This window comes from Phasianus colchicus, chromosome 9 (genome assembly GCF_987193195.1).
Source record: "Phasianus colchicus chromosome 9, bPhaCol1.hap1.1, whole genome shotgun sequence".
Taxonomy (NCBI): domain Eukaryota; kingdom Metazoa; phylum Chordata; class Aves; order Galliformes; family Phasianidae; genus Phasianus; species Phasianus colchicus.
Window position 1 is genome coordinate 23,462,134 of NC_143444.1, and position 19,216 is coordinate 23,481,349.

General features: G+C 40.8%; 1 protein-coding gene across 2 annotated transcripts in view; it reads right to left on the reverse strand.

Moving 5' to 3' along the window:
* Window positions 1–19,216, reverse strand: part of EIF2B3 (eukaryotic translation initiation factor 2B subunit gamma) — a 94,051-nt gene that overhangs the window by 71,125 nt on the left and 3,710 nt on the right. For both annotated transcript variants that reach the window (XM_031601367.2, XM_090146587.1), the window contains exon 4: window positions 4,373–4,532. In XM_031601367.2, the coding sequence (XP_031457227.1) occupies window positions 4,373–4,532 (160 nt within the window). The remainder of the gene's footprint in view (window positions 1–4,372; window positions 4,533–19,216) is intronic.

Sequence of the window (19,216 nt, forward strand, 5' to 3'; positions counted from 1 at the left end):
CATGCTATAGTTCTAACAAAAACTCCTCCCTAAATACTATTATTTTGGGTCAAACTGGCAAACGCAAAAATCTCTGAAGTTCTAAGCCATTAACCACACACAAGTAACAGCTCTTTAAGTACTCAATTCTTTATGATCTTTTCTCAGCCAAACTGCATTTTAACTCCATTTTCCCCAGTTCAACCCTGTCCCTTGTTTTCTTATTTACTCCTTCAGAGTTACTATAGTAATAACCACTATCAAAATACAGTCAAATCGACACAGATGTTGAAAGCTGTCCTACTGGCAGCCTTTGATCCAAGTGATCAAGCAAGCCCTCTTCTCAGAAGTTAATCATAAAGCAAAGAAGTTCAAAAATAGGCCTGAACATGCAACACCAACAAATCAAGTACCATCAGGATAAAATTCATTTGATGCAGAACATGAGAAATAAGCTTTCAAAGCAGCCTTCATTTTAAGGAGAGCAATGAAGTTAGAGAGTAAGGGTAGCAATGCTACAACAAGTGTTTAGCAACACTTGTAATTCAGAAAAGGCAACGTTTATTACTCAGATCTATTAGCTAGAGATAGAAGAGCCCTTCACACCAGCACTGCTCAGTTAGGAAAGACAAAGGGAAGAATGAATACATAACTAGCTTACTGAATCCTGGGAGGGAAGAATGAGAAAAATGTTAAACCTGCAGTGACGTTAACTAAAAACATGGTTTAAAGTATTAAAAAAAAAGAATACAGGATGTGTTTTGCCTCTCCCTGGTAGTTAAATAAGGATTTGACACAGTATTGCAATTTGTTAATTACGCTAAAAATTAGATCCCATCAATTTTGAGGGCTTTAATGACCTAATGAAATCACAATATCACAAGAGAATAGAAGTGGAGTAATTCAGTAAAGAGCAGAAAGTTTTCAGTCTGGTTTTCTAAAGCGCTTTTTAATCACATAATTAATTGAGATTTGGGAAAAATACACCTTTGTTAAAGATTCAGAATCTCCACCCTTTCAATTAAGGGAAGAGAATTCACACGACGCAGCCTGCAAGACCACCAAGAGGTCTTCTGGCAAACAGAGAGAATACCAGTGATGACATGCCTGCTGCTTTCAAGACAAGAAAAACAAGCAGGAGAGTCACCATCCCCATCTCTTCTGCCTTGCTTTATACACAGGAAAGTTCACTCTCTTTTTCTCCCACCCCCCAAACCCTCCACGTCACCTTTAAGCACATGGCTCCATTCCAGGTGCAAGAACTCCTGACACATTTTGTTTATTTGGGTTAGCGCCATTCCCTAGCATTCTACTTTTTTTTTTTTTCCATGCCTCTTATTAATCAATTTTAAAAGCCAATGAGACAATTATAATCAACAGATGATACTCTAAGTGTGCAGAAGCTAACAAACTTCTGCCTGTAATGTTCACCCGAATTACATCAAGCACTGCAGAAAACTATCAGCATGAATTTATGACTGATTAATACTGTGATTCCTGATAATTTAAAAACTGGTCTTTGCATCACACGTCTTCAATGTTTAATAATATCCTAAAAGCAAGGACTTTGCATCAGGTTCTATGAGACATGGTTCCTTCTCAAAAGTTTAATGAATTTGTAGGTAAAGAAACAGTAACTAAAGTCAGAAACATATTTAGTGGCTTGTCGGGACGAGGGGTCAATTTCCCAATAATAACACTTGACAATACGGGACAAGTACACAGAACTGTGTTTGTGCCATGAATCAGAGAAGAAGCGAAGAGTGCCACATCCTACAAAAGACTGCCTGCCATGTTCCATATAAATATCCAGCCTTCAGCTGCCTGTGAGCTTTCTCAAATGTTAATTGTTTGGTATGAAACTTCTAACATCAGGTGCCTGCCTCCAGAGCAGCAATCGGAAAGCTTCAGTGAAAACAGCTCATCTGCTTCTAATGTTAAATTAAAAAAAAAAAAAAAGTGGTTAACCTAAGCTTAAACAGTTGGGTGGCAATTGTCTTGAGAAGTTCTGGTATTCCAGCTCTTCAGGAAGAAATACAACATTCCTAAGTGCTGCTGATTTGTGTCTCAAGAGTGCACCTTCTACCATCTCACTCCACTATAAATCTTTGAAAAAAATGCAGTTTCACACACTTTTTCAAGTCTTCTATTTTTGCTGCAAAAAAAAAAAAAAAAAATCCATATACTTTATTCTTAAGGAAAAGCTGTTCTGAAGGCTCAGTTCCTAGACCTGATCAAATATCAGGTGCCACCTAAGATCTTCTATACCACCAAGAGGCACAAGCAGGGCATACAAGCCACATGAGGCTCCACAGCCGTGCTTGATCTGTTTTGGTTTTACAACCTATTTATTTGGTATAGAAAAAAATAATAATGTAAAAAGCTCACAAGGGGGAGAAGAAAGAAAAGCATAGAAAAAGGGACTCTACAAATTAGACTGGAAGGAGGAGAAAGCAGTTCCTGAGCACTAGTGGAGATAGGAACTGGGAAAGAACACCATACCACAGAGACAGGAATAAAAAAAAAAAGGGGGGGGGAAAATGACCATGGGCAGATAAATGAAGCTGATGGGAGAAGTCAGAAGAGGAGTAAGGGGATGGGACTATTGGTGAAAGGAGATGTGAGTAAGGTATGAGAAAGAGAAGCTGGACTCTTGACAAGGATCCTGAAGGGCAAGACTAAGCAAAGAGACTGACTAGGACAAGCAGGGGAGGTAGGCAGTGGCAAGAAGCCAGCATGGACAGACAGGGATAAGCTAGGACAATACTGACAGCAACAGGATTCACTCAGTCAAATAAGAATGAAAGGCAGGAGGGTTCTGTACTCCCTAAAATATATTGTCCCTATCTAGAGACTAGAGAAGAAACCCAAATTCCCCCATCTCACCGCTCCCCTACAGCTAGAAAAAGACTGGAAAAGGCCTAGTAGGGTCTGTGTCTCATCTGAGGCAGTTCACACACAGAGAAAACAACTTACTAGTGTTATCCATGACAGCTCAAGTAGAGTAGCTGTGAGTGGGAGACCTTTACATCTAGCTCCCACAGATAAACACTGTGGGTGTTAAAATGCTTCCACATGATGGAATTTCAGTGTTTTCAAGTTCAGCCTTTTACAAGACCTGAGAAATCATACACAACATTTAACAGTAATGCAGGAGGAGTAATGCTACAAAGTCAAACACACAGACATGCAAAAATAAGTAAATTAAGAAAGCATGTGCGACTCAGTGTGTTTATACTTGCTAAGTCTTCAGAGGATTTTGTTTATCCTCATATACCTCATCGCCCCTGCCCTGCATGCTCAGCTTAGCTTCCTGGGCTAATGATGTTTAACCATAGATCCATACATTTATATCTTCTGAACATTCAGCTTCACAGTTGTAGTAATTCTCTTGACAATGTTTTATGTGCCATTATCACTATGACTGCCTTTAAAAGACAAGGGTGTTTAGAGCTGCGTAAGAGTCCAAGTCCTTCTCAGCCTTGTTATCCTTGTATTTTGCTCCAGAAAACCTTCGTCTAAGCAGCTTTCTTTTAAAAACACATTTCCTCCACTTTCAGACACACACGTAGTCCAACTGCTGGCTTGCGTTTCACTCCTCTCAAACAGTCTGAAGCTGTGCTTTCTTATTTGTATTACCGTAATGCCTCTGAGCTTTAATCACGGACCAGGACCCACTAACCTGGCAATAATCAAGCTTCAGCAATTTAGCAGATATCATTAAAAGAAAATGAGAGGTACAGTATGGGAACAACCATATGGTATTTAGTACTTTTAGCACATAAGTAAAACAGGGATAATAACCCTGCCCTGCCTTACAGCACTGTTGTGAGAATAGATACATTAAAGATTACATGAGATATTATGGTAAGAGAGACCAGATAATGATCTAACCAAATCCTTGAAATCAGTGGGAGTTTTGCCTAGTGAAAGGCTCCTGGACGCGATCTCAGAATAATTTGCTACATACGACAAGAGTGGAGAATTTCTAGAAGTATTTGCTATCCATCTAACACTGGTCCCTGCAGTCAATGGTAAAATTCCCAGCTACGATCTGACTGATGTAGAGTACTCCTAAAGAATGGGTTTTAATGTTCATATGTAGCAAAAATTTACGGTTTGATCCAAAACTCACTGAAGTCACCTGGAGCTTTTCCCTTAGCTCTTGTGAGCTTTGGACCATAGCCTGCACGATTACACGAGTGTAATACTTAATTCTGAGCTGGAAAAAAATAAGTCACACTCCCACCAGGGAATCTGAGGAAAAACATGGTATCTGTACCTTTTTCTTTCTTTCACTTTCTTATTGATAATTATACATCTATGATATGTATATATGTATCAAAAGACAGTGGTCTCACTATTATTACTCTATATACTCTTATCTACATACCGGGTTTTTTTTTCCCTTTCTGTCCTGGTGCCACTTCTGTGGGTTCGTGAGCTTTCTTCATCAACATGGAGAGAGTAGCATCATGTGTCCGAAACAGATCCACAACTTTATATAAATCGACATCTGTGATCAGATCGCAGCTCAACACCAAAACGTCAGTCTGCCAAGGAAGAAAAAAAGAAAACCCCTCAGAAATACAAATGACCACATATTAGCATTTGATGACTTGGCTCCAGGTTGTGGAGAATGTGATTGTGAGAATTGCCATCATCAGCCCCTAGCAGGAGAAACTGGGAAACAGTGCCTACGGATTTCAAGACTGCCATGAAAATCTGCTGCATTTACGATCACTACTTCCAGTTGCATAATGATGTAGAAAAGAAAGCTTCCTGAAGAACTCTTTTTAGCTGACTTTGCATCTGGCTACAAATCACTGGAAAAGATATTTAAACTATGTTATTTTATCAGGAAAAAAAATCAAAGACTATCTAGGATGTGATTTACTCGGTAATTGCAGTGTGATGGTGGGCTCAGTTTAGAAACACATTTCCTAAAAGCAGCAATATCCCATATAAAAAAAAACAAGGAAGCTTGGTTCTATTTAATAACAGGCTCATATTTAATTTTGATCTCAAAGGATTCCAAAGTGCCTTACAAAGTAATTAAGGGAAGTGCTGCACATATCACAGAAATGCAGTCACACAGTAGTGAGACATATCAGCTTCATTAACCATGCAGGCTGTCAAGGCACTCTGGCTAAAATCCCTCACTTCAAAAAAATTTTCTGCATTTCCCATGGGCTGCAGAACATGCTGCCAAAAATCTACCAGTTTGGCAATTATCTTCATTTAAATTAATCCTAATACAACATCTCAGCAGTACGACCTACAAATAACTAGCAAGTTTCTGCTTTATCTTTTGTTAATAAATAACCTTTTTTGTTAATGACAGTGTTTCTTTCTTGACATTACTGTTTTCACTTTGAGTGCTACCATTCACTATGGTAAGCCTCCTTACAAAGGAGAACATGGCTTCCTAGTTTCATCTTTTATAAAGATAAGGGCATTAGAAAGACTTGCTGCAATCACAGTTGCTCTCTTCATAGAGGATCAAGTTCTGCCTTACAGGCTATCTAACATTAGGATATTCTGCACGGTAGGTGAAGATAAGGGAGGTCTGGTATTTCCATTATTTGACAAGTTCTCCTACAAATGCTAGGCAGCTTCACGTGTTTACCAATAAGTCATTGGAATTCGTTGTGTCACAAACTATGGGAGCTGCTGATTTGGCATGCTGCACAGAAGGTCAAGCTCTTTGGTTTTCATTTGCTTTCTCCCTCCTTTACTGAGTAACACTTGGATGCTTTACAGGAAGCAATAATATTCAGGTTAAGAAACTTCACACATCCAAAACCTAACCTGTAGCTCCCCTTTTAATATATTTGCAAAATATGTATTCTATATTATGGTTTTGCCCAAGAGAAGTGTTTTAATTATCACTTCTCTAAAACAAACAACACACACACATTGGAACAAAATCCAACCAACCACAAATGCAAGCTGCCTAGAACCCTGGAAACAGACCTGCACTGACATCCCTGGGTGTGCAAAGAAAGGAAAATAGATTTGACTTGTTGTAGAAGGATATCTTCCATTTTATGCCTGTACATTGTGAAGAAGCATATATCGAACACCCGAAAAATCCTACAAAAATGTTTAGATATTACGTTTTTACACAAGCACAAATGAGTTACAGTACTTTCAGAAGAGGTCAAAATGTATGTGAGACCACTGAAGGAGACCCACACTTTATCAAACTCAGTTTGCAGAGGCAATAACTCTCTGCCTTTAGACCTAAATGCATCCACTCTAACGGTGTAAAAAGGGAATAATAATATAAGAGATGGTCAGAGGCACATCAATGGATTTACTTTAAGGAGTTGGACTTGTAAGGCAAATTTTGTAATTATTTCACAATCTAATAAATGCTCAAATCTGTCACTGCAGCAAAATCCCAACAAGCCCTTCATAGCTGCGAACAGGCTCCTGTTTTTTTTCTCCTCACTATAGGACAAGCTTTTTGCAAAAACTGAATGCAAGACCCCTGAGGAGCATACGGGAACAGAACCACCAAATGTCTGGTTGCCATCTGTTCTACCCATTTACTCTCCCAATATGTAAATAAACGTCAGTGAGCACAGGGACCAGTGAAACACACAGTTGCTCTGTAAAGCCCACATTTCTGCCTCTCCTCCTGATGAGCAGAGCAGCGGCCTCAGAAGCATGCTGAGAATACACCATGAAAGGCTCTTTTGGGACTTGACAGCCTCCCCCTTGAAACACCACCACCCTCATAAATAAAGCCCTCACTGTCTAATGGATGCACTTTTTTCCAGTGTACAACTCCTGAACGAATAAACTAATGGCTGAATGAAAAAATAAACTATCCTAGAACCCTAGCAGAAGTGTGTGTTTTTCTTTACTTTCTTTCTTCTACGCCCACCCTGAAAAAATAAATGGTGGAGCTTGTGGGTTTTTTTAAGTATCAACTTCTATCCATACCATATAACTACGGTGCACCTTCCCAGCACACTGCTGATACAAAGAGGTATGTGCTCACCGCATGCTCTCCTGTGCTAACAAAGGGGGATGTGAACATACTTGACTTCATGAATTATGCAAACACCTAAGTACACACACATACACACATCTCTTAATGAAATACATCTCACAGTGATTACATCAACCCTAAACTATTATACAAACAGACGATAAGAATCAACATGAGCTGATTAAAAAAAGCAGCAAGTCCACACCCCGAGCAGAACCACTGCAAAGGAAGAATAACGCACGCACAGACCTTTACTAACAGCGCTCTCACCGCTCATTATAACCTGGGGGGAGGACAAAGCAGTGCTCTTAAATCAAGAAGGACCATCCGACGGACGGGGCATGAAAGCAATGCTTGAAATTTCTGTCATTTTTCAGATCTGCCAATGTTGATAGGTAACCTCTTGATTACTACTGATTTATTCAGGTTTGTACTTTATGCACTCAAGGTCGGAATTCAGACTCGGCATCCAATCAATGGAGAGAAACGAGCTCCTACAGGGGTCATTCCATCCCACCCACGACGTGAGCTGTGAGGAGGTGCTTTACCACCCACCCCTGGTGCCCCTGGTAGGAGCCATGAGCCCAGCTCAGCCCACACTGCACACTCTGCTCAGGCAGTAAGCAACCCGGAGCTCAGCCCTGCCTTCCTAACACTGGGTAACAGCACAGCACTGCCAGGAGTGCCCCAGAATGCGAGGTGAGATATCTTACATACTCGGCCTAACATAAAACATCAAGAGAGTCACATAAAACAGAGCAAAGCTGCACAGAGAAAGAACTCGGAGCCAGCGTGTCAACAATTATACAAAGCCCAGCACAATATGGAACATCGACACAAAAACAAAGCCAAAAGGCAGAATGTTTCAAGAGCTCAGTTCAAGATGACCGATTTAAAAATAGAAAACATGCTTTCAATGGAGCTAATTCATACCACAGATCAAAAGATGGATGCAATTATATGCTGTAATATAAAGCACAAATAAAAAGCCTTGGACTTTCTCACACCCTGCATACAAAGGCAGCATGAAAAACGTTTATATTCAGTTATGATTGCTGGACCCCTTCTGTTCGAACAGGAGATATCAGGGTTACCACAGCTAGCTGGCAGCAAATGCTGACTTTTTAATGGTATCCACTATGCCTTTTCTGTCAAGTATAGACAAGGGCAGGACCTTGTAGCCTCAACTGCTGAGGCCTCAAAAACTGCAGACTAGAAAAATGAGGAAACATGTGTTGCAAGGAAATCTCTAATTTGAACAAAATCAGCCTCAAGAAAAAGAGGAAAACAAATGTCAGATTGCATTATAAACAGAAAAGAAGCAAAGTATCCACAAAGCAGTGGAACCACATTCTAACAGAACCAAACACAGACAAAGCACTGAAGTCAAACGCTAGCAGCTTCCAAGTGCACAGTATTATATGTTGAAGTTTTGATAGGAGAAGAAGAAAATAAAGAGATTAGATAGACTTTGTGCCTGCGCTCAGCCTAAGTTAACACACACACTGAGAACTCTGCATCATTTCCTGTGGTGTTCACCATACAGCAGGCGGGAGAGGAACGAGTTATAATTACTGCTGGAATTGAGACTGAGAATTCTAAACACAATAGCCTGGAACTTCACCCATATGTTGCATTAACAGTGGGGTTTGTGTGTAATGCTTTTATTATTCTAAAGACTGGAAAGGGAAAGAACAGTTTGGCTGTGGGCAAACATTTTGATTGCTTGTTAGCACGCTCCCAGGCAAAGCCAGGGGTACCTCGGAGCAATTGCATTACTCACCGCTCTTCAGATCACAAAACGTACATCCAAGGCTTTAGAGAATCCCTTTTTATCTCAGCCTCCATTAAGAGTCCTCCAATTTCCACACCTGTGACCTCTTTGAAGCTCTACGGCTGCTCCTGTAACTGGAGCAGGGAACCTCTTTTCTTTTTTTTTTTTTTTTATTTGGATGTCTGTAGGATCTTGTTAACCACCAACAGAAATGACCGCCTTTGGCTGAGAATTCCCACTCTGCTTTTGTAATGCCCCTGATAGCAAGATTCAGAAGAAAAGCATGATTTAGTGCTTTCTCAACAGCCATGAAGCGTTTCCCTTCAGCACACTCACCCTACAACAGCAAGCTTGCTGCAGACTAGCACCTTCCTAACTCCTGCTAAAGACATGGCACAGGGGGAGCACTGCATCCTTCAGTCTGAAATCCAGCAGTAATCCTCAGAAAAAGAAGGAATAAAGCTTTTTTTTTTTTCTTTGAAAGATGGTGGTAAGGTGGAAGAGGCTTTAAAGAGGAAAAAAAAACACAAAAACCTAACACAAACAAAAACAAGCTACACCATAACAAAAAATAAAAATAAAATAAAAACCAATTTGAGAGCCAAGGGAGTCTCTTCTTGTTTCTTGGATGGCCCTGAATTCATCAGGTGAGGATATCTTAAGGCAATGTGAATGCCTTCACACACACAACCTGTCAGCATCACTGTTTATCTTCTCAAAGAAAGCTGGAAGAAAGATGCCAGGAGCTGGGGAGGAGACTTAACCCCAGTCCTATCACATGGCTCATCCTATGCATTATATCAGATGGGATCTTACAACAAAAACACCCATTTTATGTTATCTTTGCATCTCAAGAGCTACCATCCAAAATCAATATTTTTTAATTTACATATATATAAGGTAGGAACAGGAAAGATATTCAAGCCCTTGAGGCATCCTGTCTCCTCCCAGGAGGAAGTCTCCTTCCCTATTGCTGAAACTGACACGTGGGGTGGAAAAGGGTAATTTACAGTTATCAGCAACCAAAAGCAGAAGTTTAGAGATGAATGCAAGTTCATGAGCTTATTAAGAATGTTTTCAAAGCAGGACTTTGATACTGTGATGCTTACTGAACACCACACCTTCTGGACTAGGTGCAAGCTTTGCAATCTATCTTTTCTTTGGTACCATCCAGTGCAGTTTTCAGTAGAGTAGCCAAAAAATCATTTTCCCCACTTCCTCTTCCAACCATGTTACCTTTCTTCACTGGTTCCCCTTTTCTGTCACACAAGCAAAAATTGTTTGCTTTTTTTTTTTTTAATAACTTATTTCTTCCATCGCCAGTCATTTACCAAGCATACTTCTGCCTTAGATCAACAGAGGGTGCCAGCTCTACTACCCACATTCTCCAAAGGAGGAGATTTTATGCTCAGCAAAGCTGTCCTCAGACACATGTTACATTCACCTGCAGGCTATCACAGTATTTGTCATGAAAATCTTTTGTTAGAAGTCTGCTATCATTGTACCTGCAGAGATCTGGCCATCATCAGATCAGTGTGCACAACTGGCACAAAATTTGAGCTCCTCATTTGCTGGAGGCCAAGGATCCTCTCCTGTGTCTATGTCCAAAATCCAAGTGTGCACAGAGAAGATTGATTTTCCCCATCTAAAACAAGGCATCCAGAACGCGTGCACTGTAACTCATGAGAACCACGTGCTGAAGCTCAGGGAAACATCCCATAAGCCAGGCCCTGAATTCACCAGTTCACAGAGGGTGAGCCTGGCAAGCCGACTTCTCCCCTGGCTCAACGTACTGCACTAACAGATCCCCTCTTCCCATGCAGGAGCACTCCAGAAAGAAATGGCACTCTCCTCATCGCTCGTGTTCCTGGAAGGAAGGTTTCCAGGACTACCTGGCCGGCAGCACGACCAGACCTGCTGTGCGGCTGCTCTTGGACTCTGCCTCCCACAGACAGAAAGGAGAATGCCGCAGCCGGGCTCCGATCTCAGCGGCGCAGCAGGCTTGCTGCCAAAGCCCAGAGCTCAAGCCCAGGCTTAACACTTAATGCAAGCAGAGCCTTAGGCAGTCAGGTGCTGTAGTCATACAAACAATAATAATAAAAAGCTCAACTGGCTCAAGTTATTGAAGAGAAGGGCGGCCTTTGCCCACAGCCCGCAATTACCCAAACAGCAGAAGATCACTCAGCACCACAACAAAAAGCAGAAATGGCAGGTACCAGTGGCTCAAATGCAGAAATAAAAAGAAAGGTATTTTGAGTATCACCTGGAATAAGTGACCAACTGGTATAACAGACTCATCATCAGTGAGAATGCATGAATGAATACTTGCCTTCATTCAGAAGCACAGCAAGTCATCCATAAGCTTTGGGTAACAGCCCAAACTACTGTGTGCAAAGCACCTTGCAGACTATGGGATCATGATTTCTAGCAGACTGCAACAAGGTAACACAAGAAAACCAAGCATACATAGCACACTTCCTCAGGAATCACCCTGCCATCCTGTAACTATATAGCAGTGCATCCTTAAATAAACAAATAGCGTGAAACAATTTCCAAGGTAAAAACAAGACATTACACAACACTCAGTTCCAGTTCTGTTCTAATAGAAAACCCAAATATTACTCAACTTTGCAAAATACAGGCTCAGCAGAACCAACCCTTTTGAAACACAATTCAATGGCACTGCCACTTCCTTCTAGCCTGCACTGAACTGAATATCCACATACAGTTCAAATCTCACTTGCTTTGTTCAAATGGGTTTTTTTTCCTCTGTAAAAAACAAGCTACACAATGGTATCTAAAAATGCTGTTCTGAGTCCTATATTTCTATATGATCCCCTCTTCAATACTATTTTTTCCCCTAGCACCTATGCAATTTTTCCATTGATACTTGCTGTGCAGCAAGTGGCATAAAAAACACAATGAAAACTCAGATCTCCTGTGCTTTTCCCAGCACTACCAATCTCCAACCAGAACATTAACCACCTTCCCAAAGGAGATGACAGAAGTTACATTACAGAAGAATGTCCAAATTTCCTTCAAAAAAATTTGAACACCATTATTATTCCTTTTTCAGCACCAAAAGTTTTTCAGAACCAAAAGAAAAACTACATAACCTACGTGGGTTTCCCAATTAATACGGTAAGACAAAAATGCAAAATGAAGCTTTAGACATCCTACAAGTCCACCAATCTTCACCGTGGCTTTCAACAAACTGTAGCAAACAAACAAACAAACAAACAAAAAAGCTTAGCATAGCAAAAGTGATTGTCTCTGGGAAAGGAGGTGCTGTTCCTGTTACCAAGATTGCAGTACTCCACCAGGCTGCAAAAGCAGACAGGGAAAAACCCTCTAAAAGTAACTCCATGGGTTGACATTTGGCATCTGTTTCCTCCCACACTTGCCAATAAGTAGAACATGCACTCAGGTGAATGCATGAATTTGCATTTTATCTAAGAAATTTTATACTCCTTTCTAGAGGATGAATGCTCACTAATGAACATCACCTTCAGTAGAGAAATTGTGACCACTGTACAGTCCATCCTTGCCATGAAGAGATCCAAGCACTCACGAGGGAAGGGTTGTTAAGATCTTAACCAAGAAGATTCCACATCAGTGGAAACCATCAAGGCTTGAAACAAAGGGGAAATGCTGCAGAAAACAAGGAGGGAATGTTATTGCAGAACGGTAAGAGAACATCTCCTTGGAAGTATCACCCTACCTGAAACAAGAGCAGCCTCCCTCATAGGGAAGGGCTGAGGAGATTGGAAACAACAATCAAAAATTACTAGAATATCAGATCAGATGGCAACTTAACATTTAATACACAGACAGCACAGGGCTGTCACCAGACAAAGCCCTATGCAACTCCTCCTTGCTCTGCTCTAGGGTGATACTGACAGCACCAAAGCCTTTGTGCCTCCAGCCAAGCACAGGGGGCATCTCATCTTCAAGGCTCAGACATGGAGAGCCTTCTCCACTGACAGCACCAAGGACAGGCAGCAGCTGAAGGAAGTCTGTAGACTTCCCACTTGCAATACTTCATTCTCTCTTTGGAAATCAAACACAAGATGCACGAGTTCATTTCTCATGGACTCATTGCTTCTTTGAGCATTCATCACAGAACAACTTTTGAAAACTATAAACTTGAGTTTCACTTATCAATATAGAAGGCTTCCTATGCCTGATAAAGGAAGCTGATAATAAAGGACTTTAATAGGCACATCAATGCATATGAAAAGTGTTAAGTATAAAAAGTGCAAAATAGTGTTTTACCAAAATGCTTTTAAATTATTTCAGTTATACACACGTGCAAAAAGGTTCCCATGTCTGCAACTAAAATATGTTCACTGTGCGTAATTCATCAGAAACCACGGAGGGTCTAAATGAAAACATATACTGTAACACAGGAAAAATGCTGACAATGAATTTCCACTGGGAAATAAAAAGTACTGGTCAATGTGATAAGCACGGGCCGAGAAGACAGAAGGAACAGTGAGAGATACAACAGTGGACACTGACAGGTATCTCAGGCTGGTCAGTGACTCCTGCTGCAAAACACGTTAAGGTCTTCATTTATTTTTGTCTGCCTGTGTACATTACAGAGAGCATCCTCCTAGGCTGACAGTGCACACATGAGCAAATACCCCAATGACCACTCTTGAGCCTAACTTTCAGAGCTAATTGCCTCATTCAGACTTCTGATGTTTTAACCCTGTTCCACAGTAAACCCTGGCAGCAAAATAATTAATTTAATTAGCTACGTACTTCTCAACCTGAGTAACTTTAGAAAGAAAAGAAAAAGCCAAAAAAAACCCGACAACTGTTGAATCCTCTGACTCTCATCCTGCCAGGAAAAATAAAGATCAGAACAAAGTCCCGAACACATCCATCAAGCACACAGTCAGGCAGCACTATATCATCCCCCCCAGCACCAGCGCCAGCCTGAGCACCTGCCAGTACAGCTGTTTTATTTTGTTTTTACTAAGACAATCAGCTGTGCTTTGGGAATGGGACTCGGGCGTGCAATCCATAATTAATTTTGCCCAGCACTTCAATGCTGGTAGCTTTCAATCACACTCACTGCCTGCGTCGGAGGTAGAGATGGAAACAAGATGCTGCATAGTCTGTGAGCTGCCATCTGATTCAGCTGCTTTTCTCACGCAGCACTAACACCATTGTAAAAGGCAGAATCAGAAAAGCATCAAGAGGGCGGCTTTTATTTGCATTTCAGACAGCATTCTGAACAGTGAACAGTATTCTTTGTCAGGTCTGTCAAAAAAAAAAGATGAAATTCTTTTTACTACTTCAAAATAGATAAACAGAGCATTCAATTAAGTCTTGGGGAGAGAGAGATTATTATTTTATTTCCACTCACAGTACAAAAAGTACATAGCTATGTGTTATGGGGACTGAGGTCTTTCTTTCCGTGCTCACCAAAACTCTGCTCAGCTGTACCAAAAGGATTCAGATTCCACCTTCCAGCCATTACAGCAAGCTTACTTACATCATGTGTTTGGAAAGGAGATTTTTCAACAGAGGAAGTGAAGCGCTGAGCCATGCCGTCCAAGACTACACGGATCAGTGACCCTCAACAGCAGACAGACCACCACCGTGACATCACACTTTCCACAACATGGCTCCCAAAGATGCACATACCAAGAGAATCTGGAGTTTCAATTTTTATTTGTTCAAAGAAAGTTGGTTTTTTCCTTCTTCACCTTGGTAGCTTTATAGAATTTGCTCTGTTTTTTAAGAGCTGTGTTACTTTCAAATCTTACTTTTTGAAACTAGGAAAACCAGGTGGACCACCTGAGATGAAACATTTCACATGCAAGCACTCACCAGTGATAGCAGTAGAAGACATACTGATTAGCTCACAGCGTATTAGTCAGGGCTTCCATTAACAGAACTAAGGGCTCATCAAGGAAGGAAAATGTGAAATTGTTCCATTGCTGTCACTCTGCTGGAACGCCACAGTTTAATCACTGGCTGGAGTCTAGATGAGTGACAGGAGGAAGAGAAATGCTTAACAGAGGATGAAAATAATACAGATTCAGAGAAGACAAATGCTTGATCCAGGCACACCTCCCGCCTCAACTGGAAGTGCAGATTCATGATTTAACCAGGCTTCCCAATCTGCTGCCTGGAGATGCCCTTGCCCAAGAGGTGGTGCCAGACAGCAGCTGTGCTGGTCTGGAAAATTTGGCAAAGAAATAAAAAGGCTAAATATTAAAGACGCCTAAAGAACACACTTGTAAACTACACTGACACCCCCTTTGTCTTATTATTATTTTTTGTCAACAATGACCTGCAAGTCACAACAGGGCCTGCAGTAGTTTGATGAACAGCACAAAGAGAAGGTCACAGAAATAGAGTTCTCAAAGAGGTTTCCTGAGTTAGAGTATCGCCTCCTGCCATCCCAGGTGTCACATTACTTTATTTAGTTAAGAACAAACAAAGACTTCTCATTTCAGTATAAAACTAGTTGTCTTGATTATCCCTTCAGGCAGACTGTTCATAATTCTGTTCTCCTCTGATTGATGAAAACTTTCCTGTAACTCTCAACCTTTTCTCGTGGCAAATTTAAACACAATCACATTTCAGTTTGAATGTCTTATCTCCTTTTCTAGTGTTCGCTCTACATTTGACACAGAACTTCCACACCTGTGCAGTATTCCAGTCAAAAATCTTCCCACTGCCTTAAGCAATTAATTTCTCATTGCAATTGAAGAATACCTGATACATCCTTCTCTTGCATTTACCTCCTCCAACACAGTAGCTGCTCACCGTCATCTTAATTCAACTAATACATTCTGAGACGTCATAAATTTACTCCTAGTCAAATTTCTTGTTACTAATTCCCCAAATTCTGAGTTCAGTGTTACCAAGTTCTTGACACTGTTGCTGTGCTATAACATGGCAGGCCATGGCATCTATGACCGCATTGCGATCCCATGAATCATCCAAAGGAGGTCTACTAAACTGTGAGAAGCCCTTCAAGAAGAGCAGCTACAGAGGAAAAGCCTTCCTAAGAGAGCTAGGGGATTACATTACATACAATTTAATGAGACATCAAAACAAGTTAACCTTTTTAACAGGCAGCCTACTGCCCCAATTTCAAAAATAAAAATCATCACTGAGAGAGAAGCTGCCTATAAAACAAAACAGCATCATTATCCACTGCATGCAACAAACAGCACAAAGACACCTCTTCTAGCTAGGAAGCGTATCAGGTAATGTCACTGAAACAGGATTTCTTACTAATTTCCCTGCTGTTCCGACTGAACTCATTTGAATGTTCCAGTCAGTGCTGCTTACCAATCAAAACCAGAACCAAGGACTGGAGACAGTTACCGAGGGGAAAGCAATTATGCATGATTGAAAAAAGAAACAAAACAAAACCCACATTTCTTCATTTCTTACAGAGACTCTCTCCACCTTCCACTCTGTCCCTGGCAGTCAACAAGCTTTGGATGCTTAATAAAAATAAACAGGAACATGGAAGCTATCACGTTACACCTTTACTCCTGCTGTCACATCTGCAACACCATTCCCGGTTTGTAGCAGTGTGCTGAAAAGTTATACTGATTTACTAAACTTCATTAACATGAATCTCATTTAAAAACCCTTATTCATGAAACATCGTGAGTGAGGAAAGTTAAACTGAAATCCACAGTAAGTTTGGTGTTTCCTTATCACCTGTGGAAGAAGTATTTTGTTGTTCCTTAGCAAAGACTCTCATGGTTTCCCATGCAAGTGATGGATAAAACAGCAATTAACAGCCCGTGTGAGTGATGGAAGTAAGAAAGGTAAGTAGGAGAGCAGAACCAGGAAGTGACAAGAGTAAGGGATGTGGAAAAGCTGATTTCCTGAAGGAGGGAATTTGCTTTACATTTCATGTAAAAATAACTTACCACAAAGGATATTTTTTAATGCAAATAATCAATGAAAACAAGACTCCAACATAAGCAGAAGACAACACACAGCTTTCAGAGGCAGAGGAAAGCGCAGATACTGCCTAAAGACTTCAGAGTCTACTTTTAGCACTGGAAAAGGTGGTATTTACTTAGTACAGAATTCAGAGTGATTTGACTTTGTTACTGTATCCACAAAATAATGTTCTAAAATTTCAAAGTCATTGCTGATGCTGATTCTCAAAAAAAGACATGAACAGCAATATTTCCTTCACACAGCTTTTCAAAGCCAGACAGCATAAGACATCTATGGTAATGCCACCTTCTGCATCCTATAAGCTTTGCTGGACTTTTCTCATTTCCATGCTGTGGGTAAGGCAATAGCTCCCAAAGTACTGAAGTTTTCACTAAATAAATTACTTCAGAATTACTCTGGTACACTTGCACGTGCAAACAATTGAAAGAAAAATGGAAGTCAGAAGGTATAGAAATCAATGTTGCTGTCACTAATTTACTCAGTGATACAGGCAAACCCAAATCTTACGTAGAATTATTCTATACACCATTCTTTTGCCAAGGCCCAATCCAGGGCAGCAGAGCTCCCTTCACTCTTCATGACCAAGCAAGGTCATCAATCTGTCACCCAAACCCAGAAGCATGGAGAGTTGGTTTGTTTCTATGTTTAACCTGTTCAGGCTCTCCCACCAGCACAGATCATGAGATGACAGAGACCTGTAAACACCCCTATGGTAGTAAAACTACAGTTTCAACACAAGCATTACTGTAATACCATCAAGCGAGTCTATACAGTCTGTGTTCTACCCTTCCCAACTCTCTATATAAACAAGAAAATAATTAAGCCTTTACAGTTTCACCATCATCTCCATATTTTGAACAGCTACCCATTAGCATTCTGGCAAAAGATTAGTAGAAAACTAGGAATTTAAAGGGCACAAATGAATAAAAGTAACAATAATATGAAATGTTAAAAAAAGCCACAAAAGTGTGGACATTAAAACGGTGGCCATGGAAACTGTCACAGTGTACAACTACTGTAGGAGGATCCCGAAACAAAGGGCATCCAAAGGAAAGGCTAAGATTGTCTACAGGGAAGCAACGGAAGGAACAGATGGATTGTTATCACAAAGATCTCACACAAACTGCTTCGTATCCTTACATAAAAGGACAATGCTGTGTGTTAATTCTCAAAGAAGCGACTTACGGATTCAATTTCAGCATGTTATCTTTATTTTGGGAAGGATGCAAGAAAAGGATACATTCAGCCCAATAAACAATATCAAATGCCTAATAAAGCTGGCATCATCCATCTGATATTGGCTGAGACAATCAAAAATAACCGGAGGAGTTCTAGAACAGCAAAGGGTACACATCTACTGTATCAGCTCTTGAAGTTAAGATCTGCATGGAGAAGGTAAACAGCAAAAAAAGCTTGATCAGTTTTCTTGTGATTTAATGCAATCACTGAACAGGAAAGAGTAAGACTGGTGCAGTCAGTTGATTGCTTCCATGCACAGGAACAGTCTTACTCACCTCCCAGAATGCCAGCACTGAGAAAGTAATAGAACAATGAAAACCACCTTCTCTGAGCTGTTACAGGCTTTGCACATATGCATTCTTATGTTACATCTGAATGCAATTCTATAAACCTAATTTTGATACCTGAACTTCACAGTATCAAACCTTATTAGCAAAGGCGTAGCACAGCAAAAAGACCTGCTGCAGCAGGCACAGCAAGCAGCAACACTCAGTGCTGGAACTCAGTCCAAGGCCAGACAAGGCAGCACATCATGAGATCTCATGCTTCAGAGTGGTCCAATGTTTCTGTGCACCTCGGGATTTATTCAGCTAGCCTCGGGCATATTTCTTATAGTGCACTAATAATTTTGGCTTTACTCCATGTCACTTGCACTGCATACAGGCAAGTTATCTATGTTGTGCCACGTTACCTCATTTTTACTGAGCATACTTGCTCTTCTGTCTGTGGGCAATTAACTCAATTTGTGACAAATAAAAGTTTCAGCAACCAGTTTAAACTCCTCATCAGGCTTTTGGCACGGGCTGCAAAAAGCCTGCCAGCAAACTATGGCCACAAGCAGCAGTTGTTTCCCTGGTTAAAACTAATTCTGGAGTGAGGTCCCTCTCCTGCTGCACCACAGACTACAGCTTTTCAGCTACCCCTGCCATGTAGTTCTCTCACCTCTGCTGCACAGGAGAGGGTACATCCTGTAAGAGGTAAACGACTGGTACGTATTTACTTGAGGAATGACTCCAAAATACACAGTGCAGCAATCTGCTCAAGAGCTTAGTATAGATTTATTTCAAATAAGAGACCACTATGTCCTCTCTGGCCAGTCAAGCTAGACATAGGGAAAAAAAAGGGGAGAAGCAATTGCTGCCATTCAGACACAGTTTACTGAAGAAAACGGCTGGTTTTGAATGTAGCCTCCCTTCTTCTCTAACCCCTAACACAACACTGCCTCCTCTAACAACACAGTCTATGTTCTCACCTCTGCACACTATACA